At 37.8% G+C, this 24163-nt stretch overlaps 1 protein-coding gene across 2 annotated transcripts in view; it reads left to right on the plus strand.

Annotated features, from left to right (window-relative positions):
* Positions 1 to 23545, plus strand: part of GLCE (glucuronic acid epimerase) — a 110074-nt gene extending 86529 nt beyond the window's left edge. The window contains exons 1-4 of one of the 2 annotated variants that reach the window (XM_061430199.1): positions 4853 to 4971; positions 12643 to 13238; positions 16329 to 16574; positions 19313 to 23545. In XM_061430199.1, coding sequence (XP_061286183.1) covers positions 12656 to 13238; positions 16329 to 16574; positions 19313 to 20337 — 1854 coding nt within the window. In that variant the 5' untranslated portion in view covers positions 4853 to 4971; positions 12643 to 12655 and the 3' untranslated portion in view covers positions 20338 to 23545. Of the gene's footprint in view, positions 1 to 4852; positions 4972 to 12642; positions 13239 to 16328; positions 16575 to 19312 lie in introns of those variants that run through there. The other variant, XM_061430198.1, reaches the window with a different exon arrangement.
* The last annotated feature ends 618 nt before the right edge of the window (positions 23546 to 24163 follow it).

The following is a 24163-nucleotide window of genomic DNA, read 5'->3' on the forward strand; positions in this document are numbered from 1 at the left end:
TTTATAAAAGGCAGAGGAACCAGAGATCAAACTGCCAGCATGCATTGGATCATAGAAAAAGCAAGAGAATCCCCCCCAAAACATCTGCTTCATTGACTATGTTAAAGTCTTTGACTGTGTGGATCACAACTAGTTGTGGAAAATTCTTCAAGAGATGAGAATACCGGACCACCTTACCTGCCTCTTGAGAAACCTGTATGCAGGTCAAGAAGCAACAATAAGAACCAGACATGGAACAACAGACTGTTTCAGAATTGGGAAAGGAATATGTCAAGGCTGTGTATTGTCACCCTGCTTATTTAACTTATATGCAGAGTACATCATGCGAAATGCCGGGCTGGATGAATCACAAAATGGAATCAAGATTGCCAGGAGAAATATCAATAATCTCAGATATGCAGATGGCACCACTCTAACGTCAGAAAATAAAAAGGAACTAAAGAGCCTCTTGATGAAGGTGAAAGAGGAGAGTGGTAATGCTGGCTTAAAACTCAACATCAAAAAATTAGTATCATGGCATCCGTCCCATCACTTGATGGCAAACAGATGGGCAAACAGTGGAAACAGTGACAGACTATTTTCTTGGGCTCCAAAATCACTGTGGATAGTGACTGCAGCCATGAAATTAAAACACTTGCTCCTTGGAAGGAAAGCTATGACAAATCTAGACAGCATATTAAAAAGCAGAGACATCACTTTGCCAACAAAGGCCCATATAGTCAAAGACATGGTTTTGCCAGTAGTCATGTATAGATGTGAGATTTGGACCATAAAGAAGGCTGAATGGTGAAGAATTGATGCTTTCAAATTGTGGTACTGGAGAAGACATCTTGAGAGTCCCTTGGACAGCAGGGAGATCAAACCAGTCAATCCTAAAGGAAGTCAATTCATTGGAAGGACTGATGCTGAAGCTCTAACACTTTGGGCACCTGATGTGAAAAGCTAACTCATTGAAAAGACCCTGATGCTAGGAAACAGTGAGGCAAGAGGAGAAGGGGGCAACAGAGTATGAGATGGTTGGATGGTATCAGCAACTCAATGGACATGAGTTTGAGCAAACTCAGAGAGACAGTGAAGGACAGGAAAGTCTGGCATGCTGTAGTATGTAGGATCACAAAGAATTGGATGTGGCTAAGTGACTGAACAACAAAATAGTTTTGAGAGCTGTCTTGCTTTCTTCTATGACAAGGTATCCCAGGGTCATCATGTACACTTCCTACCAAAGATCCAAACAACCATTCTTCAAAGAGTTCTAGTTGCTTTCAGTGGGAATATCTAGGTTATTTCTAATAGAAATTTCTTGACATTTCTGTATCTCAGGTATATGAATGTGCCTTTTCCATGTTTAAATGCTGGTATACTATTTTAAGGTATTTCAGTGGTCACCTGAGATGAGTCAGATGCCTATATCCAGACTGATATCTAAATCAGTATGGATTAGGTTCTGCTGCTAGTAACAGACACCAGAAATATAAACCCTTATACATTCCACCTCTTGGTATTTTCCACTCATGTAAAAGAGAATGATAATTAGGCAGTCTAGAGCTAATCTACAGCTACATGATCAAGGACTGAGGTACTTTATATCTTTCTACATCATCCTGTGGCCCAGAGAGTTTAGTTGCTGAAGCTTCAGCCATCTTGTCTGTGTTGTAGTCCAGAAAGAAGGAAAAATGACAGAAGGGCAAAGGAACACGTCTCTCAGTGGGATGTCTTATCCATATTCACTGTAGTAGATACTTCAAAAATAAGATGGAATATGCCTTATTCAGTCACACTGAAGGTCTGTATCAGGTCACTGTTTATGGTCACCTGCATTTTCAAAAACCTTACGGCAATCTAGTCTTCCCATAGTCCAGAGTTTGTGCTGAAAATGATTATCAGCACTATTGAGGAGGTCAGCCCTGCTACGTTCATCTATCTCAAACCTTCAGGAGACATATTTAGATTAACAACAACAAATCACATTTGAGTGATAAAGGAAGTTGTTCTTTTTTGAGGGTATAGGGGAAAGATTACAGGGAAAGGAAATATTTAAAGAGTAGATTTACCTAGTGGCTCAGATGATAAAAAATCTGCCTGCATTGTGGGAGACCTGGGTTCGATCCCTGGGTTGGGAAGATCTCCTGGAGGAAGAAATGGCAACCCACTCCAGTATTCTTGTCTGGAGAATCCCCATGGACAGAGGGGCCTGGTGGGCTACAGTCCATGGAGTTGCAAAGAACTGGATACGACTGAGCGACTAAGCACATACAGGTACTGTACATACTTTCAGTTACTGAAATCAAACTCTATAAAGAAGTTCTTGTTACCACTAGCAGTAGTTAAAAACAGTAGTTTTTAACTCTGCAGAAGAAAAACTGTCAGCAAGCACATAATGGGATTTAAACCTAGATTTATCTGGCTTCTAAGCATAGGTTCTTTATATCAGACCATAACAGTATATTATCTGACTCCAAATCACTATTTATTTTCTCACCAACTAGATAAGAGCAGAATTAGTTGCCCTTGGTTTGTGCAGACATTTTAAACTGCTGGCTTTATGCAGCAGCTTCTGAAACCAAAATTTGTTTCTGAAAAGAGCTTCTAAATGTACTCAGCTTAATTCTCTCTAGCAGTAATATAAAGAATTCTGAAAGCAGTAATTTAAAGAACTAGGATAGGAATGTTTTTTAAAGAGCAAAGAGCAGCTTTGTATCTGGAAAAGCTCAACAGCTATAGTGTAGCTATAATATCGTTTGAAATACTGTACAGTACTTAACTAAAAAAGCTCTCTGCATCTTCTAAGCAAGTGTCAAATGAAGCATATGCCGAGAAAATAAATCAGTTCAAAAAGGAATACCAGGCTTCTCCAGCTGTATAAGATTTCTACCCTCATTAGGAAAGCCAAGAGAAAGAAAACCTAATGATGTGTTTACTCTGCATGGTTCATTCACAGAACGACTTTACAGGACAAATCAGTAGAACTATCCTAAGAAGTTCTACAGAATAGAGTTGCAGATAATAAGTTTTTATCAAGTTTGGTGTAATCCTGCAAAACAAATGTCAGAAGGGGAAAGATTCATCAGCTTGCTTACTTATAGTAATTTTGAACAACCATAAGGCAGAAGATAGAGTCTTGGCCATGAAGAAGAAGCTGTATGTGGAAGAAATTAGCAACCAAGCTGATTTTCAAATGTGAGTAATTATTGGGTTGACTGTGACACAGAAGTAGTAGAATGCAGTTTTGAGCTACTGAACGAAGCAATGCAGTAAGAATCACATTGGAAAAAATGGTTGAGAGAATGTACTAACAGGAATCATGTGAGAACTAGCTGTCAGGTTGTGAGACTATACTGTGGAATTCGATCAAATATTTGCTAGGCAATATTTTTGTAATGTTTATGATAAAAAGATAAATAAATGTTCCAGCCCTTTGCCAGTGTATAATCTTTTGCAATTAAAAAATAAATATGGTAAGGTTAGCCCCCATGTTTTAGATTTCTCTTAAGAGATAGCAGAATAGGTAGACAGGAGACAAGGAAAGAGGGACTTTTATAAATAAAAAGGGAAGGAGTCATGCACAAATAACAAAGCCCTACTGTGTAGCACAGGGCTTCCCTGATAGCTTAGTGGTAAAGAATTCGCCTGCCAGTGCAGGAGATTTGGATTCAATCCCTGGGTTGGGAAGATCCCCTGAAGAAGAAATGGCAACCCACTCCAGTATTCTTGCCTGGGAAATTCTATGGACAGAGGAGCCTGGTGGGCTGCAGCCCATGGGATTGCAAGAGTCAGACACAACTTAGTGACTAAACAACAACTGTGTAGCAGAGGTAACTATATTCAGTGTCCTGTAATAAACCATAAAGAAAAATAATATACATGTATATATAACGGAATCACCATGCTGTACACCAGAAACACAACACTGTAAATCAACTATACTTCAATCTAAAGTTGGGGGTTGGGGGAGGAAGCAAGAGACAAGCAGTTTTGAGTCTTATTAATGGAATCACAGTTAAGAGTATTATCTCAATTTTCCAGAAAAAGCTGATACGGAATCAGTTGTTGACTCAACCATTGCCCATTGCTTCACTTCTGTGAATCTTGGTTAACACTCACCAGTAAAATAGGACTAGTACTATTTAGCTCATAGGTACCTCATAGGGTGGTCTTTAGGACTAAATGAGATATGAATATACTTAAAAATGTGGAAATATTACTTCTATCTTCCTTCATGCAGAGAATGTTACTAATTTGTTCAAAGTCACAATGTGTCTGAAGTCTAATAAAAGATAGAGTTGGAAATAAAACCAGATTAAATGACTAGAACTCAATTTCTAAATTCTTAGTCCAGTGGTTGCCATTATACATTTTCTATATACTCCACTATGTATTATTTATCTTTTTACTACTACAGCATGATAAATTAAATAAAAAAAAAGTATGTCCAAAATGTCATATAGTAAGTACCCTCCAAATTATCATTGAAAACAGTCAATAAGTTTCTTCATCTCTGATTTCTAATAGGGGGTTCATATTTTAGATTATTGAAGAAGGCTGAGCGCTGAAGAATTGATGCTTTTGAACTGTGGTGTTGGAGAAGACTCTTGAGAGTCCCTTGGACTGCAAGGAGATCCAACCAGTCCATTCTAAAGGAGATCAGCCCTGGGATTTCTTTGGAAGGACTGATGCTAAAGCTGAAACTCCAGTACTTTGGCCACCTCACACAAAGAGTTGACTCATTGGAAAAGACTCTGATGCTGGGAGGGATTGGGGGCAGGAGGAGAAGGGGACGACAGAGGATGAGATGGCTGGATGGCATCACTGACTCAATGGACGTGAGTCTGAGTGAACTCTAGGAGTTGGTGATGGACAGGGAGGCCTGGCGTGCTGCGATTCATGGGGTCGCAAAGAGTCGGACACGACTGAGCGACTGATCTGACCTGAAGACTAAGGAATCCATCAATTAGTCACTCAACAGAATGCCAGGTACTCAAGATAATGCCATATTAACCCAAATATTCTAAAACTAAACAGGTTATAAACATGAATGTTTATAGCAGTTTATTCATAATAATCCCAAACTGGAAATAAACTAAATGCTTATCAACTGGTGACTGGGTAAATAACTGTGGTTCATCTATACAATGGAATACAACTCGGCAATAAACTGATGCCTGATATCACCAACAACATGGATGAACCTTAAAAGCATTTTGCTAAGAGCAAGAAGCCAGACACAAAAGGCCACTTAATATGATTTCATTTATATGACATCCTGGAAAAAGAAAAATTTTAGGGATAAAAGAGCAGTAGTGGCAGAAAGGGAATGACTATAAAGGGGCATGAGGGACTTTTTCGGGGTAAAGGAAGTGTTTTAGATTCTGATTGTTATATATACATGAAGATTGCCGGGAGGAATATCAATAACCTCAGATATGCAGATGACACCACCCTTATGACAGAAAGTGAAGAGGAACTAAAGAACCTGTTGATAAAAGTAAAAGAGGAGAGTGAAAAAGCTGGATTAAAACTCAACATTCAAAAACCTAAGATCATGGCATCCAGTCACTCACTTCATGGCAAATAGATGGGGAAACAGTTTCCCATGGAAACTGCTGCTGCTGCTGCTGCTGCTAAGTCACTTCAGTCGTGTCCGACTCTTTGCGACCCCATAGACGGCAGCCCACCAGGCTCCTCCGTCCATGGGATTTTCCAGGCAAGAGTACTGGAGTGGGATGCCATTGCCTTCTCCCATGGAAACTGAGAGACTTAATTTTATCAGGCTCCAAAGTCACTGCACATGGTGACTGTAGCCATGAAATTAAAAAAACACTTGCTCCTTGGAAGAAAAGTTATGGTAAACCTAGACAGCATATTAAAAAGCAGAGACGTTACTTTGCCAACAGAGGTCTGTCTAGTCAAAGCTATGGTTTTTCCAGTAGTCATGTATGATATGAAAGTTGGACCATAAAGAAAGCTGAGTGCCAAAGAATTGATGCTTTTCAACTGTGGTGTTGGAGAAGACTCTGAGAGTCCCTTGGACTTCAAGAAGATCAAACCAGTCAGTCCTAAAGAAAATCCACCCTAAATATTCATTGAAAAGCTCCAATACTTTGGCCACCTGATGCAAAGATCCGACTCATTTGAAAAGACCCTGATGCTGGCAAAGATTTAGGGCAGGAAGAGAAGGGGGTGACAGAGGATGAGATGGTTGGATAGCATCACCAGTTCAGTGGATATGAATCTGAACAACTCTGGGATATAGTGAAGGACAGGGGAGCCTGGCATGCTGCAGTCTATGGGGTTGTGAAGAGTCAGACATGACTTAGTGACTGAACAACAACAGCAACAAAAATATCAAGTAATGATAAATTCTATGAATAAAAATCAAGAACCTAGAGAAGATGGGGTGAGAACTCCTACTTAGGATAAGGTGGTCAGAAAGTCTCTCTAATAAAGTAACTCTTAAGCAGTGACCTGAAGAAGTTAGGGAGCAAGCCAGGTGGATATCTGGGGAAACACCTGATTCCGAGCATGCTGGACTGCCAGTGTACTCACTTTCCTTCATACTTAGAATGTTAGTGTTTCATAGCATATTCTATATAACTTTTCTTTTTTACAGCTGGTGTGTTGTTGCATTATTGTGTTTATGCCTATGTTTCCCACCAACCTGGCCTTTAGGGACAGGAATTGTGCCTTACCTGCCGCATTAGCTGCTGAATAGGTACTGATTGAACCAGTTTGATCACCTATTGAGCAACTGCTGTTCCTTCTGTTTACTTGGTACCAAAGGATTCAAAATGTTGAAAGTGTTAGTCACTCAGTTGTGTCCAACTCTTTTGTGACCCTATGGACTGTAGCCCGTCAGGTTCATCGGTCCATAGAATTCTCCAGGCAAGAATACTGGAGTGGGTTGCCATTTCCTTCTGCAGGGAATCTTCCTGACCCAGGGATCGAACCTGGATCTCCTGCATTGCAGGCAGATTCTTCACTGAGCCACCAGGGAAGCCCAAAGGATTATAAGAATATCAGTTGTTAGATATATAAATAAATAAAAGAAAATAATGGGCAGGCAAGCTTTGGTCTACATTATTCAGAGGAAAGAAAAAGCCAATAATTTCTATCACTGAACTCCTTTACAAATTTATTTAAAGGTTGTTCTTAACTGAAATATGACCTTCACAGTTTAAAAACTCATGGTGATATGCAGTTTTCATGTTTACTAAATTACTCTAATGGTTACTTGAAATATTCAATTAGGAAAATGAATTTGAAAAGTAAAGTATCAGGAAAATTTCTTTGAATTGCAAATCATTTTGGAAGAGAACTGTTTGCTCTCCCAGAGGGAAGCTAAGTTATATTTTTCTTTACTTAATTTTTAACGGTTTCAGCAAATAAGTTACTACAGTTTCTTTTTGATGTTTACTGAATGTTATTTCCTATTTTAGATCTCTAAAGTTGATAAACTAAATTTTATTGTATTACGTCTCTAATGAAATATTTAAGGTCAGCAGTACATAAGCTTTCGTGGTTTTTGAATTTATTTATTTACTTTTTTCCCCTTTAACTTGAAAGGTTAATCTAATTCGTGGATGTAGCGAAGGCTTTAAAATGAGTAGGAAGCTTATCACTACTCAGCAGAAAACCCTGGTTTTAGCTTTTAAAGTTACTATCACTTATACTTAGCAGAATGTCAATGCAGTCTGCTTTTCAAAATGTAAAAGTTTTCTATAATCTGCGAAACATAATAAAATTATTGCACTTACCTTTAGATAAGCCTAAAGGAGAAGGCAATGGCACCCCACCCCAGTACTCTTGCCTGGAGAATCCCATGGGTGGAGGAGCCTGGTAGGCTGCAGTCCATGGGGTCTCGAAGAGTCGGACACGACTGAGCGACTTCACTTTCACTTTTCACTTTCATGCATTGGAGAAGGAAATGGCAATCCACTCCAGTGTTCTTGCCTGGAGAATCCCAGGGACAGAGGAGCCTTTTGGGCTGCCATCTATGGGGTTGCATAGAGTCGGACACGACTGAAGCAACTTAGCAGCAGCAGTAGCAGTTAGATAAGCCTATTTGGTAGTTAGCACTGCATGTCAATACTCAAGAGTTTTCTTTCTCTCCATCCTCCCCTCCAAAAAATTTCAGTGTCTGTTTTGAAAACAAAATATTTTAACTCAAAATTTACATTTAATATTTTAACAAAAGTGACTTTGACCTTCTTAATTTTCTATTATATGGTTTTAAAAAACAGTAAATATATTCATGGAAAATTAGAAAATCATACTATATGTGCTATTTTGTAACCTCATTATTTCAGTGTTAACCTCCATATATCCTTCCATCTTTTCTTCTTATCAAGGCCATAGTCAAATTTCCCAGCTTCAGACCAAGTTTCACATCTGGTTGTTACAGTCCTTAAGTCTATTTTTTTTTTTTAATCTAACCCAATTTCCTTTTTATTTTCATACCATTAATTTATTGAGGGGATGGAGCCAATTCTCCTGCAGGGTGTTTCATTTTCTAGATGTATTGGTTGCATCTGCATTTAACTTGTTCCTCTGTCCCTTGTATTTTCTGTTAACTCAAAGTTAAATCGTAGGGCCTAAGAGATCCAAGTTAAACATTTTTGTCTGGGATATGCAATAGGCTATGTATTTTTTTATTTTAACTTATCAAGAGGCACAATATCTGGATGGGTCATCATTAATGCGACTGAATTTGACTACTGATTTAGGGTGATAACTGATCCCTTCATTGTAGAGTTTCACCTTTTTCTCCTTGTGACTGGGAAATAATGTACTTGGTGTTACTTTGCACACAGTATGAATCATTAAGTCCCTATCAAACATATGCCTGGGTATAATACTTGCCTAAACTAATAATTGCATGAGGAATCACATATGCTAATTTTCTGATTTTTATTTTTTTCTTCCACATTATTAACCACATGTTTTCTATAAATTAGAATTTTTTATCATCTGGGACTATTGGTTTGTTCTCCTGCAAAGACTAGATAAATAAATTCTTTCACTTAGTTACATATTTTTATCACAAAATGACATAAGTATCTTTTCTGGCTTTCTCCTTTTCTGAATGTTATTATAGACTCGTGGATTTTTATTGATTCACCATTTCAGTCAATGTCAGTCATAATTCTCACAACTTTGACTTAAAGGGGGACCTTTCAGAATGATTTCTCTGAGAAGCCTTGATTGTTTTTATTTTTTTTCCTGATTGCTTAAAAATCTGGACGTAAAGGTTATTGAAAGTTTTTAATGGGTTTTTCTTTATTTTTCCATCATATATGGAAAAATACATGCCTCATATGCCTCATCATAATGGTAGTCTGCTAGTTCTATAAGCAGGTCTTTTGGGTCGTTGAGGAAGGGTGCATCTCAAAGAAGAACAAAAGCTTTATATTTCTGTTTAAACTGGTCTAAATGTTAGATATAGCTGACAGATAATTCAAAAGTTGCCACATAAATGTTTTTAATGGAGGGCTCTTTTTTTTTTATGAAACATCACTTATTATTATCAGTTTGCCCATGCTGCTATATAAGGAAATCCTCAATTTATAAATACATGACTTATGAAGATTTTCTTGTTCCACACTTTTTTTTGCATTCAACATGTTTTCTCATAGTAAATGCAGATGATAAAATATATTATTGGATTCCAGCTCTTACAATCTGTGTACAATTTCCAAGTTGGATCAAGCCCATATCTTTGCCTCCCTTTCCTCCTGTTGCCCCACTGAAATAAAATATATAGAAATAAGAAAGGAAGTCAATAACAAGAAATGGGAAGATTACCACAGAATGATAATTGAATGTATTTCTGGATTTTTTTTTTGAGTACTAGAAGGCACAGCTCTACCCTCCTCCTTACCTCTCTCATCCCTGCACTTGAACTGCAGATAGCTGGCATGTATGCATGCTAAGTTGCTTCAGTCATGTCCTACTCTTTGTGACCCTGTGGACCATAGCCCACCAGAGTCCTCTGTCCATGAGATTCTCCAGGCAAGAATACTGGAATGCATTGCCATACCCTCCTCTGGGAGATCTTCCCAACCCAGGAATCGAACCCACGTCTTGCCAGGCTTTCTTTAGAGAAACTGGGAAAAGCTAAGGCTTCTAGAGTAGAAGTTATGTCCCCAGAACAAAATAAAAAGTCATCTTCATTCTGGCATCTAGAGGGCCTGCTGGGTCCCCACCCACACACCCTAAAGGAACAGTACCGCTCAGCCTGTACCTAGCCCACACAGAGCTCCTCTCTGGAGAGAAGTCTAGCTAGAAATCAGACCATCTTCACAATAACAGAGAAAATCTGTGTTGGCTAATGAGTCATTCAAGCCTAAAGATGAATGAGTAACCAAAGATCACAAGCGTGTCAGGAAAGCTAATACTGTGAAAGAGACCAAAATAACCAGGAAAACTGCCACTAAAGAAAATAGACATATCGGAGAGAAACTTACAAGAACAGAACTCTAACATACCCAGAGTTACAAAACGATACTACATCTGTTGAATAAGAATAAGAGAACACAAGGTTTCAGATTGAAAGAGTACACCACGTGCTGAAATAGTGAATTAAATATCATACTGTAACACATTCTTGTAAAACTGAAGAATTCCTAGGGTAAACACAAGATCCAGAGGGAAGTTATGCATAAAATGACATGTATCAGACTGAAATCAGACCTCTCATCAGTAGCTGGTAATGCTTTAAGAAAGTAAAATATTGCCTTCAGCATTTAGAAAGAAAATCATATGTAGCCCAAGGATTCTATATCCTGCCAAACTACTAATCAAAGGTGAGAGCAGAATAAAGTTGCTTTCAGATATGCGAGGGCTCAGGGTTTACGTCCTCTTGGAATTAAAAGAAATGAGTGAATTACACATTCATCATCAGCTTTCCTGAAAAACAGAAAATCATTATGCAGTTTTTCATTAAACCTTTTCTTTTAACAGTTTGATTTTTTTTAAAAATCTCATTGCTGCCAGAAGGGTTTATTGAGAGGAAAAGGGGAAAGAAGGATGACAACCATAAAATGAGTAGTTGTGGATTTACACCATGAAATAAATTAGAGCTACTGTAGCAAATAGCAATAAGCCTAGTCTCTTTACTTTCAGTGTACTGAGATATTCGATATGTTGCACATACAACTAACCTATAGTTTTCCATATTTCCCAATGACCCCAGCAACAAGCAAGCCAGGACTACTATATACAGTCACAACTGGTTGGTATACCACAAGACCGGTAGGGGCGAGAGCATCATTTTCTTCTCCCGTCGTGACTGGAATGACATGATCTGGCTTATATTTAAATGCATCGTTCTGAGTGCTATGTCAAGAGTAGACTTTGGGGTAGAATAGTAGATCAAGGGTAAAAAGCAGGGAGAGCAGTTTAGACATCATTACAGTGTGCTCAGTCACTTGGCTGTGTCCAACTCTCTGTGACCCCATGGACTGTAGTTTTCCAGGCTCTGCTGTCCATGGAGTTTTCCAGGCAAGAATACTGGAGTGGGTTGCCATTTCTTACTCCAGGAGATCTTCCTGACCCAGGAATCAAACCTGTGTCTCCTGCATTGGCAGGTGGATTCTTAACCACTGCAACAGCTGGGAAGCCCCCATGATTGCAGTATTCTAAGTGAAAGATGGCAGTGACTCTGGTATGGTGTTAACAGTGGAGTTGGTGAGAATGATTAGAATCTGGATATAATTTAAAGGTGGGGCCAACAGGATTTCCTGACTGGCTGGGTTTGGGGTGAACAAGAAAGGACTCAGTATTTCTGGTCTGACCAGTAAAACAACAGGTTGAGGGGAAAGCTTAGGGAATAAATTTTGAATGTTATGTTTCAGAAATCCATTTGACTTCCAAATAAAGATGTCAGTTACTTGCATTGGCACATACACATGTATGCCTGCAGTTCTGAAGAAAGATCTGGCCTAGAGATAGAAGTTGGGGAAAAGTCAGCATATAAATTGTATGTAACACCATGTGATTCATGAGTGAGATCACCTGGGAGTGAGTAGAGATAAAGAAGAGGTCTGAGGACTTGGACCCTAAGACATTTCAACATTAAGATTCAGGGAGATGAGAAGGAATGATCGAAGATGACTAGGAGGAGCATCTAGTGGGGTATAAGGAGAACCAAGAAAGAATGGTGCCCTGGAAGTCAGGAAATAAAGTGTTTCAGAAAGGAAAGAGCCATTTACTATTTTATGCTCCTGAGAGGTAACAGAATGAGCATTGTTGAATTTGGCACCATGGATGTCAGTGTTTACCTTGACAAGACCTGTTATATTTTTTCAAACAGCTACTCAGTTGTTAGGACAAAAGCATGTATTAAGTTGTTAGAGCCACCTATTTCATAAATGGAAGGTATTTGTTTTGACATAGGGGCTTGGAGGCACAAACAGAGAGTTTGGGAATCTTTGCTTTAGAGGATCGTGCTAACTGAGCATCTTAAGAGGGGGGAAGCATCTCTTCCTTTTCTTTGTCTCTGCTGAAAAGTTTGAGTTAGTAATTTTAAGTGTGATCAGATTACATGCAGTTAATAAAACTGCCCTGGTTCAGTATAAAAAAGTAAGCCTTATCCTGTGAAATGTCAGTAGTACATCTTTGTGTGAATTTTTCTTCTTGCCTCCATAGGTATGGTCTGAATATGCGTTGCTTGGCAGCTCGGGTCAACTATAAGACTCTGATTATCATCTGCGCACTCTTCACTTTGGTCACAGTACTTTTGTGGAATAAGTGTTCCAGTGACAAAGCGATCCAGGTTCCACGGCACTTGAGTAGTGGCTTCAGAGTGGATGCCTTAGAAAAAAAAGCAGCAGCGTCTGAGAGCAACAACTATGTGAACCACATGGCCAAGGAGTCTGAGGAGGCCTTCCCTCAGGAACAGCAGAAAGCGCCCCCTGTTGTTGGGGGCTTCAATAACAATGGGGGAGGCAGGGTGTTAGGGCTCAAATATGAAGAAATTGACTGCCTCATAAATGATGAACACACAATTAAAGGGAGACGAGAGGGGAATGAAGTCTTTCTTCCATTCACCTGGGTAGAGAAATATTTTGACGTTTACGGAAAGGTGGTTCAGTATGATGGCTATGATCGGTTTGAATTCTCTCATAGCTATTCCAAAGTCTATGCACAGAGAGCCCCTTATCACCCTGATGGTGTGTTTATGTCCTTTGAAGGCTACAATGTGGAAGTCCGAGACAGAGTCAAGTGCATAAGTGGGGTTGAAGGTTGGTATCTGTCTACTCCACTGCATTTTCCTATCCAGATTGTGTTGAGAAATAAGTGACTGTAAGCGTTAATTACATAGCAAGTACTTACACAGCTTATTATCAAGAGACCTATCACCACTCCAACTTAGCATGGAGGAACAGGTTAAACCTGAACCTTCAGCCTTCTAGATGGTGATTTAAGGGCTCCAATAAGATCATACCTGATTAAATAGGATTATGCCATTAACCTGCCCTGGAAACTAAAATTATCAAAGTCAAGGCAGCATCTCCAGAAATTTTGCATTAAAATATACAGTTATTATCCTATGAGAGGAGATGGGAAAGGGAGACAGACCATCCAGCGAACCCATCAATGTACCAGTGCCATCTTGTTATCAGATCAGCCAGGTATCATCTCTGGTTGAAGGGTTAAAGTTCTCAGAACAAGATAATACATAGTACCATTTTCTCTGAACCTATATTGGAACTCCTACAGTCTGCTGTCTATATTGTCTTTCCTTGTCTTTAAAATTTGGAGCACTGAGGGTTCCTCATGGATGTTTTGGAATTTATATTTCAAACCTAGAATTGATCAGAAAGCCAAACTGAATTTGACTTTAAAGTATATAATTTAATCAAAGGAAAGAACATAATGTATTTTAAGATTGCTTGGTTTGAGTTTTATTTCATTTTTCTCATTTTGTTATAAAAAGTAATTTTCATATCTTAATACTTTAATTTTTGTAATATCTTTACAGAATGTTTAGTAGAAGGAAGGGGTCAAATTCATATAGATTCTTACCATTCAAGATAATGATTACCATTTTTGTATATTCTCAGAAGGTCTTTATACCTAGGTATATGTTTTAACATAGTTGTAATGATATTTATTGTTCAAGAGGGTAATAGTTTGTTAGAAACTTGAAAGTTATCCATTGCCAAACCTTTTTCCCCCAGTAGCTTTTTAAAAATGTGTAAGCTTATTAGGTGCCTTAGGTGCTAAAGAAAAAGTGAAAAGCATCTATAACCACTGTTTATATTTTGATGTTTTTCCCAATCTTTTTGTTGTTGTTGTATATATACATTTTTTTAAACAGTTTAGAATCACTCTCTGTAGTAGATTTTGTATTTTTTTCCCCTCAACAGGATTATTTCCTCTTGTTATTGAATATTTATTGAGCATTTTAAGCACTAATACTCATAATCAGGACATTCTGTAAAAATGTATGGAATAATCTCACTCCTGCCATCATGAAACATTGTTTTTTAATCTGTCATTTACAAAGGGATCTCATAATTTGCTTTCTGTAGCAATTAGTGAGGTCAGGTATCTTTTTCATATCCTTTTAACTGTTATAGAATGGCCTTGATTTTCTTTCCCCTCTTTTTTCATTGTGATTAGTGTTGTTTTTTGGAAAAATATATTGTGAGACCTTTTATATATATATAGCAAGGGTAGTAAAACCTTGTCACATTTGCTAAAGATATTTTCTTTAATTTGACTGTCTTTTCATTTTACTTATGGTTTGTTAGTTTTAGAAAATTTTAGTTCTATTTACTAAGGAATTTTTTAAAAATTACTACTTTTATGCTTAGAAAATCGCTATTAATCTTTATTTTCTCTAATAGTTTTATGGTTTTGTATTTTTACATTTAATATTTTAGTCCCTCTAAGCTGATTTATATTTTGGCAAATGGTACAAAGCCAAGGTCTAATTTTAGATGTTTTCCCCCCTAACATTTATTGAATCTTCTTTCCCCTGCTGATCAATGATACAGTCTTTATCATTATACTAAAATATTTTAAAACTAGAGTATGTTTCTGGCCTACTGTTCTGTTCCATTGATCGGTCTATCACTTCTTAGGCCAATTGCACATTATCATAGTTATTACCCATATAATAAGATAGTATAAACCTTCCTTTTACTCAGTGAAAATCTTTTGAAAAAAGAAATCTACCCTTGGAGAAAGAATATTGAATTTAAAAAGCTTATCTGCAGCCTAGTTTCTTAAACCCAATTCCTTAAACTATTTTGAAACTACACCAAAACGCATATGGTTTTATAAGTTCCTGGTTTCTGCTGTACCCATCTGTTGCTTGTTAACATATTTTAGGACTCCAAATAGGAGTTATCTCTCAACACATACACCATGATACAATAATAAAATGTTCTGTACAGTGGTATTACTGTATTTCCCATGTAAGCAATTACTAAAGTAAATACTCATACCAAACATTTGAAAGTTTTACTTAGAACTTTACAAGAAGTAATCCATTAATGAATTTATCAAAAATCTATGGTTAAGGGACTTCCTTTGTGGTCCAGTGGTTAAAACTCTGTACTCCCAATGCAGGGGGCCTGGGTTCAATCCCTGGTAGGGGAACTAGATTCCACATGCTGCAGCTAAGACCTTAGACAGCCAAATAAATAAAAATAAATGTATTTTTTTTTAAAAATCCACGGTTAAATATACAACCGTAATTCTTTTTTTTTTTTTTTAAGTACTCCTTATTCTCAGGAATTACATTTTGACATGAGGGATATGAGAAAGAATTGCAAATTGTTTATACTTTAAGTTGCCTATCATAGCTGGCTTCTTAAGCAAGTACTTTAACCATCTGATGATATAGTTGCTAGACCAAATCTTGACATTGGAGGGAAAGATAATTAACTTCACTGTTAAGTACAGATGTTAAGAAAATTTCAGGTTTAATACTCTAGAATAAAACAGGTAATTGTTAACTATCAATATATGTGTTTAAATTGTATAGAACTTGAATGATGAAATAGAATTATGAAAAATGACACCTATAGCTATGAGCAAGAGTAGCACTCATTAAAAATCAGTCCTTAAAAGATAATTTACAATTTACAACAATGCATTGTCATCTGTCAACAAATAGTGAGTGAGAATGAATAAACATTTAATTTTGGTTTTCATTTCTGGTTAATTTGGTACTATTTTTAGTAATTATGAAAACAGTGTAATAAGGAAGCTTTAAAGTTACTGGATAACCCTGTGAAGTAAAACAGTGAAAAGTGGTATTCAGAATAGGATTATGAATGTCTGGAGATAGTTATTTATTTTGTTTTTCTATTTTATAGGTGTACCTTTATCTACACAGTGGGGACCTCAAGGCTATTTCTACCCAATCCAGATTGCACAGTATGGGTTAAGTCACTACAGCAAGAATCTAACTGAAAAACCCCCTCATATAGAGGTATATGAAACAGCAGAAGACAGGGACAAAAACAGCAAGCCCAATGACTGGACTGTGCCCAAGGGCTGCTTTATGGCTAGTGTGGCTGATAAGTCAAGATTCACCAATGTTAAACAGTTCATTGCTCCAGGTAAGTCCTGCTTTATGTGTGTTTGCTAATTTTATGTTGATTTATGGCGCCTGATACTCCCTTAAAATGATTTTTATGGTTGTAAAAATCACATTAGTAGATGCCTTGATATTACATAGATAAAGACACAAATAGTGTCACCCAAATGAAATCTAAAAAAGGATCAGCTAAAAAGTTCAAGGTTATATAAGGAATATTTACTGTGTGAAGAGCCAGGCCACAAGAACCAGGTTACTGCATGAGGGCTTTCTCCTTCCAGAGCTCTATATCCCATAGGAATGAAGTTCCTCAGTTTAATATTTAAGCATAGTATTCATCCTTTAATTTTCAAACTATTTTGCATTAAAGTAGAAATTTTTCTTTCTAGAGAGAGCCATCCTTTCCTTTGCCTATTTTTTACCAGTAGCTTTTTATTTTTTCAAGTTAATATAGCATCACCAACCAGGCCTGCTTCCTCTGTGGAATTTTGTTAATGTGCTAGATTGTTTCAAACTTCATATAAAGCCATTTCATTAATAAAATCTTTTATAAAATCAAATTAACTTTATGCAACATTTCCCCTTTTACTAAGACAGTCTCATTAATTGGGATGTAATGTATTTCTCTCCACTAATCAATATCCATGAGAATTAATGAGTTCATTAGTTAAAAAGACAATGGAATAATTTTAGTTAGCACCTCAGGCTTAGTTTTCTGTGGAGAAATGTTGTCAAGAGCAGAACTCATCCTTCCTCCCACCAGCCTTGCCAGTTGGTAAATAAAAAGAGAGAAAAGGTTAGAAGACCTTTTCTGTATTCTCTCCTTGTCCTTTATTGATGGCTGTGTAATTCACAGACCTTGAAAGCCACAATACAAATCTACTCCTTCTAGATGGCCTTAAGTAACGGATTTATGAGTGTTTAATGCAGTGCAAATAATGAGTGACCTTTAGTTTTGTATTCTGTGACTAAAACTTCTTTTATCCTGTGGCATTCTGTGATATTCTAGTACACAGAGCATCTTTGCCTATTGTAAAACAACAAGCTTGGCTGGGTGAGAAAGTACATGGAGATGTTTAAGAATATTTAGCTTATGGCTTGTAGCAGGAAATGCTTAGACTAAAAAGGACTTTTGATTTTGGGTTCTTCTAGAAGGCTTATTTTTACATTGATGAATAGTGTAGTCTGGATTAGGGTGGAAAACAGCAGCCCTCATCTTGATCTCCTCAAGGGCTGAGAAGCTTTTTAGAACCATCCCTTGAATTCTGTTCTATTTAGAGCAGTAAAAGAAACTGAGCATATTATAAGCAAACAGTAGCAGCAACAGGAAGAAGAAACATTTTGTTGTTCGATTTCTTCTTCCTTCTTCTTCCTGCTGCTGCTACTGTTTGGTTTTAATATGCTCAGTTTCTTTTATTCATAGAAGTCAACTTTCCGAGAGTCAGCTGTCTTCATACTATAGATATGCAAGAGAAATTTCCTGTTTGACTATTTGCCAAATAGAACAGCTCTTACTATTTTTTCAGTCTCTGAACCCTTTGGCTTCAGAATTATCAACATCGTTTTTTACTATGTTTCAATCCACTATCCTTTTTCTTTTTAATCTTCACAGTTTCCTTGCAAAGTAATATTATCTCTACTTAACACATGAAGAAACCAAGGCTAAAAGATATATCTTGTTGAACATCTCAAAGCTAGTAAGTGTTGGAGTTAATAATTCAAACTAGGTTTGTTTAACTCCAAAACCTATGCTTTCCCCTCCATCTCCCCCAGTATTCCTCACTTTGTTGACTATAGGAGCCCATTGCTTAATTTCCAGAAGTTTTATTCACAATTCCAGTGAATGTCTGAAAACAAACCTATCATCTCCAACGATGGGTGATTAAGAGCATGTACTTTATAGAGCCAGACTAAACAACCTGGGTTCAACTCTTTGTACCTTAGGCAAGATACTTTTCTGTCTCTGTTCATCATCCATAAAGAGTAATAATGGCACTACTCTTGTAATTGTTATAATGGCTAAATGAATTAATGTGTAAAGCACTTAGAACACAGTAAATACTTACCAAATATTAATTAAATAAAAAATTTGGGGGGAATTCCCTGGCAGTCCAGTATTTAGGACTCCATGCTTCTACTGTGAGGGGCTGGGTTCAGTTGCTGATGGGGGAACTACGATCCCACAAGCATGCAGCATAGCCAAAAAAAAAAATTTTTGAAATTGGTTTTCAAAAAATCACTCAAAACATCATTTGATGTTTAAGATGTTCTCATTCTTCATACAACTTCCATAATTGTCTGATCCATCAATTCATATCTAACCGTTCTTCTCTTCTAGCCTCTTTCTTGTAATACTATGTGTGGAACCAGCTTTTGGCTATTTTTTTTTCTTTTTGTAGAATAGGTATATTAGCCAGCCATTGATTATTGATCAACCAGTTTTGATCTAGAAAAGGCAGTTTGACCACAGTGTATATGCTAAGGCCATTAACCCTGCTGATGTAAACTAGACAGGCCAAAAGGTAAAAGAGCTTTGGTCTGATGCTCACAAGCCATCATGGACTCAACAGTTCTGTCATTTGTTTGTGGTTAACTTAGTAAAAATAAAAATTAAAAAAATAATAATCCAACATATAAAATATTGATGTATTAATTTTGTATGGTCAGTGGTTATCAAGGATGAATTGCAAGTAACTTTTAAATACAGAGAGAAACCTTCTATTCTAACCAGTATTTTTTGGTATATTTTTTCCCCTACAGAAACCAGTGAAGGTGTATCCTTGCAACTGGGGAACACAAAAGATTTTATTATTTCATTTGACCTCAAGTTCTTAACAAATGGAAGTGTGTCTGTGGTTCTGGAGACGACAGAAAAGAATCAGCTCTTCACTGTACATTATGTCTCAAATACCCAGCTAATTGCTTTTAAAGAAAGAGACATATACTATGGCATCGGGCCCAGAACATCATGGAGCACAGTTACCCGGGACCTGGTCACTGACCTCAGGAAAGGAGTGGGTCTTTCCAACACAAAAGCTGTCAAGCCAACAAGAATAATGCCCAAGAAGGTGGTTAGGTTGATTGCGAAAGGGAAGGGCTTCCTTGACAACATTACCATCTCTACCACAGCCCACATGGCTGCCTTCTTCGCTGCCAGTGACTGGCTGGTGAGGAACCAGGATGAGAAAGGCGGCTGGCCGATTATGGTGACCCGTAAGTTAGGGGAAGGCTTCAAGTCTTTAGAGCCAGGGTGGTACTCCGCCATGGCCCAAGGGCAAGCCATTTCTACATTAGTCAGGGCCTATCTCTTAACAAAAGACCATATATTCCTCAATTCAGCTTTAAGGGCAACAGCCCCTTACAAGTTTCTGTCAGAGCAGCATGGAGTCAAGGCTGTGTTTATGAATAAACATGACTGGTATGAAGAATATCCAACTACACCTAGCTCTTTTGTTTTAAATGGCTTTATGTATTCTTTAATTGGGCTGTATGACTTAAAAGAAACTGCAGGGGAAAAACTCGGGAAAGAAGCGAGGTCCTTGTATGAGCGTGGCATGGAATCCCTTAAAGCCATGCTCCCCTTGTACGACACTGGCTCAGGAACCATCTACGACCTCCGGCACTTCATGCTTGGCATTGCCCCCAACCTGGCCCGCTGGGACTATCACACCACCCACATCAATCAACTGCAGCTGCTTAGCACCATTGATGAGTCCCCAATCTTCAAAGAATTTGTCAAGAGGTGGAAGAGCTACCTTAAAGGCAGCCGGGCAAAGCACAACTAGAGCTCAGAACCAAAATCCTACGTCAGCCTCTGCTGTACACAGAAACTAGAGACTCTGTGTCAGCAGAGCATAGGCACATTTTAAAAGGTTGTATACTAGGTTTTTGTGGATTACATCAAAGTGATAAATGATCCTTAAAACCAGTCTTCTGAGATAATTGCATTCCATGGGTTTAGTGTTTAGAATGTCGATGGCATTTATAGCAGAAAAGTGTTTAGTCAGTGGGCTGAATGAAGATGTTTAACTTGGCCTCGCTTATCACTCTGTTCAGTTCTACAGGTAGTCCAGTTCTCTCGATTTGAGAAAGACAATGGTAAGTAGCTGTTGATGGCCAGCTGTCCAGCACTTGTCTGAAAACTTAGTATGGGGCTCTTTTAAAATGTGGTTATTTATGTTTATGTTGAAAGCAGACTTTAAAAAATAATGTGCTAAAATACAGTAAATATGTACTTGTAGCCTGAATAGTGGACTGTGTGCAACTTTAAAAATGATTTTTCTTTTCTATAAATTAATTTCTTAGGGGTGGATGAGCATTTGTTGTATTTGTTCAAGTTGTTATATATGGAGAATATTTTGAATTTATGGTTTGCTTGAAGTGTATAAATTAAAAACACAACCAGTGTTCAGGCTTCACAGTTATATAATGTAAGCACAACTAAAATGAAACTTGTTGACTGCACAAGAAATTACAAAACAGAACAAAAATGTTATCTGTTTTATGAAACTATCTACAATCAGTAAAGATTTGATAATCAGTATACCCCTCCTGTACCCCCATTGTGGTGGTTTCTTTTTGCCACTATCTCAAATTTTGTATTTCATTTCAGACTACACTCGAGAGTTTTGTCTATTTTGGGGGGACATTTTGGGGACATTTGGGAAATTTTACTATAAACCTAGATTTGATGAGGAGGTAGTAAGTTTAATAAACCCACTACCACTGCCTTTTCTAGATTCTTTTCCCCTTTAAGGAAAAATATTAGGTCAGATATTATAAGGATTGTAGCAGATTTTTTTCCTACTTAGATCATTCTTGGTCTACAGCTTTCCAAACTATTGATGTACACAAAATACATAGTTTTTGTGTAAGCTTTCCAAACTTTTCTGGTGTTTTTTCTTTGCAGTTTTTAATTTTAAATTATTTCAGCTCTTGGATAAAAGTGATGCTACTATATTAGCTGTACATGTGTAATCAGACCTTTATTTTGGTTTTATATCCCACATACCTCACATAAATAGGCATCATAGCCCTCACACCCTGGGCAGTGTCTGCTCTAGGACTTAGGCAGTAGGTCAGAACTGAGGGAGGTTGATTTTGCTGTCTCTGTTTTAGTGTATGACAATACAGTAAATCAATACAATAACTTATACAGATTGGAAATACGAGATCCGGTACTTTCAGAGGACTGAGTCTGACACACGCAGTGCAGTGTGTGTGTGACCTGTATGAAATGCACGTCAAGAGCGAGTTGGGCACCTGCCTGCCCCTGCATCTTGCCTGGACTTAGTCTACCAACACCACTCAGAAATGGCAAAATGCATACATGCCTTTGAGCAACATATATGTTGTATCAGCAGCCGGAACGAAGACCTACAACTGACATGAAACTGTTAATCACTAAGTCGTGTCCAACTCTTTGTGACCTCGTAGACTGTAGCCCGCCAGGCTTCTTTGTCCATGGAATTCTCGAGGCAAGAACACTAGAGTGAGTAGCCATTCCCTGGCTCCAGGGGAACTTCCCAACCCAGGGACCGAACCTGGGTCTCCTACATTGCAGGCAGAGTCTTCACCATCTGAGCCACCAGGGAAGCCCATGGAAACTGGCCATGGAAAAATAAGTTGAAACTCCCAGTTTAACTGACCACACGTCAATTTTGCCACAACAGTTCCCCCTAGCTGTTGACCTTTGTAGTCTTCATACATTAGATGTCTCAATAAGAATATCTAGACTCCTTTTTTTATTTTATTTTCACCGCTCAAAAATAACGTTTCTCCAGTCTGGAAATCCTTTTTACGCCATTGTACTTGTTATTATTTAGAGCAGTCCAGACTTCTGCCTTCTGTTTGCATACTGCTACTTCAGATTGAGGGGATCAGTGAAAACAGTGTGGTACTGCTTCTGTGACAAATCCCAGTGCCTTAACAATGTGGCTGTCTTTTCTCACTGAAAATAGACATTTTGATCTAGAAATGGCATTGCAATTTCTTTGCTGTTGGTCTCATACTGCCTTCCATGTTGCAACAGCAACTCGATTTTTCCTGTGATCCCAGGATTTTCAAAGAGGGTGAGTTGAACCTGTAGCATCCCTGGCAGTACAAACCAGTGGTTCTCAAACTTTAGAATGCCTCAGAATCACCTGGGAGCTTACTAAAATACAGATTCCAGATATCCAGTAAATCTGCCAGTGAAGCATGGTAGTCTGAATTTTTAAAATACGCATTCAGGTAATTCTGAGGCAAATGATCTGAGGGACATATGTGGGGAAACACTGCCCAAGACCATCTGTCATTTTTGTTCCTAAACACATGGAGTTTTCTAGGGTTTTAAATCATGCAAAATGTTTAGTCTGAGATTAGAGAAAATGGGGAAGGTATTTTGCCTTTTTTTTTTTTTTTTAATTCTTTAAATTTTTCCTTGTTCCAAGATTATGGGTATTAGTTGTTTACACTTATCTTGAGTTAGCTTTGATGTTTAATTAAATCTATTGCCACTTCAGTTATAAAACCAGCCAAAAGTTTCCAGATAAAGGTCAAGTTTGACCCTTTCAGAGTTACTGTACATAAAGGCTTCATCCAAAAACCATCCAGTGTACGTGAGCAAATACAAGAAATGACACACAAGCACAACTCTTCCGATGTGGCAGTCCTTTTTCTTTATAGGTGTGCAAAAGTTTCACTGAAAGCTGCTATTTTCATCCTCCTTGTGATTGTTTTTCTTGTTTCTCCATTGTACATGTGGGTTATAGACCATATGTTAAATATGCAATAACGTGTTTACTGGATGCCCTTCTGAAGGGTAGTCCTTTGTAAAGCTGTACAGACTTTGCAGTTTAAGCACAATGTGCACATGTTAGTTTTATACACAGCAAAACTTGATTTTTTGCAGATGGAAAGGTATTTTGTTTCTATACAAAGTAAATGGATTGTTTGTGCTTAACGTAAAGCTGCTTTATATAATTGTAAAATAAAGTTTTTATCTTAAAAGGACTATACCTGGATGTTTCTCTTCTCTGTTTATTCTAAGATTACTTGAGCCCGGCAAGCAGATTTCTGACCGTTTTCGGTTCAGCTGGTGGCAACTAGTCACACAATAAATGTTCGTGAAAGGTGTATGAGACCCTTTAAGACAAATTGGGGAATATCATAAGGGCCTTCACCCTAAGGAGGTTTAGTCCTGGGTGGGGCGGTGGAGAACACAGTGTCCACAAACAGTTTCAGAAAAATAAAATGCCAAATGATATGGTCAGTCAGGGAGGGTGTTACAGAGGAGATGGAGCTAAGCAGGGGCTTTAGGCCTGGGTGCCAGCTGGGAGAAGAAGAGGTAATGTGAGCAAAAGCAGGGTGCCATGACAGTGGTGAGGACGCCTTTTCCCATGCTAATGCAGGCTGGTGACCGTTTTTGACTCATTCTGATTTAATTGAAAATTTATTCTTGTATTTTCCATGTTACCCTCTTCTCTAGAACAAAAAACGTTACTTAATCTTTTCCCCTCTTCCTTTCAGAGAGTAATGATTTAGGCTCCCAAGTATGTATGAAATCAGAGACCAGTCTGGCTTTCTGTTATGTTTCATTGTACATTATTTTTTAGGTTATAAATATTCCAT

This window comes from Bos javanicus, chromosome 10 (genome assembly GCF_032452875.1).
Source record: "Bos javanicus breed banteng chromosome 10, ARS-OSU_banteng_1.0, whole genome shotgun sequence".
Lineage (NCBI taxonomy): Eukaryota > Metazoa > Chordata > Mammalia > Artiodactyla > Bovidae > Bos > Bos javanicus.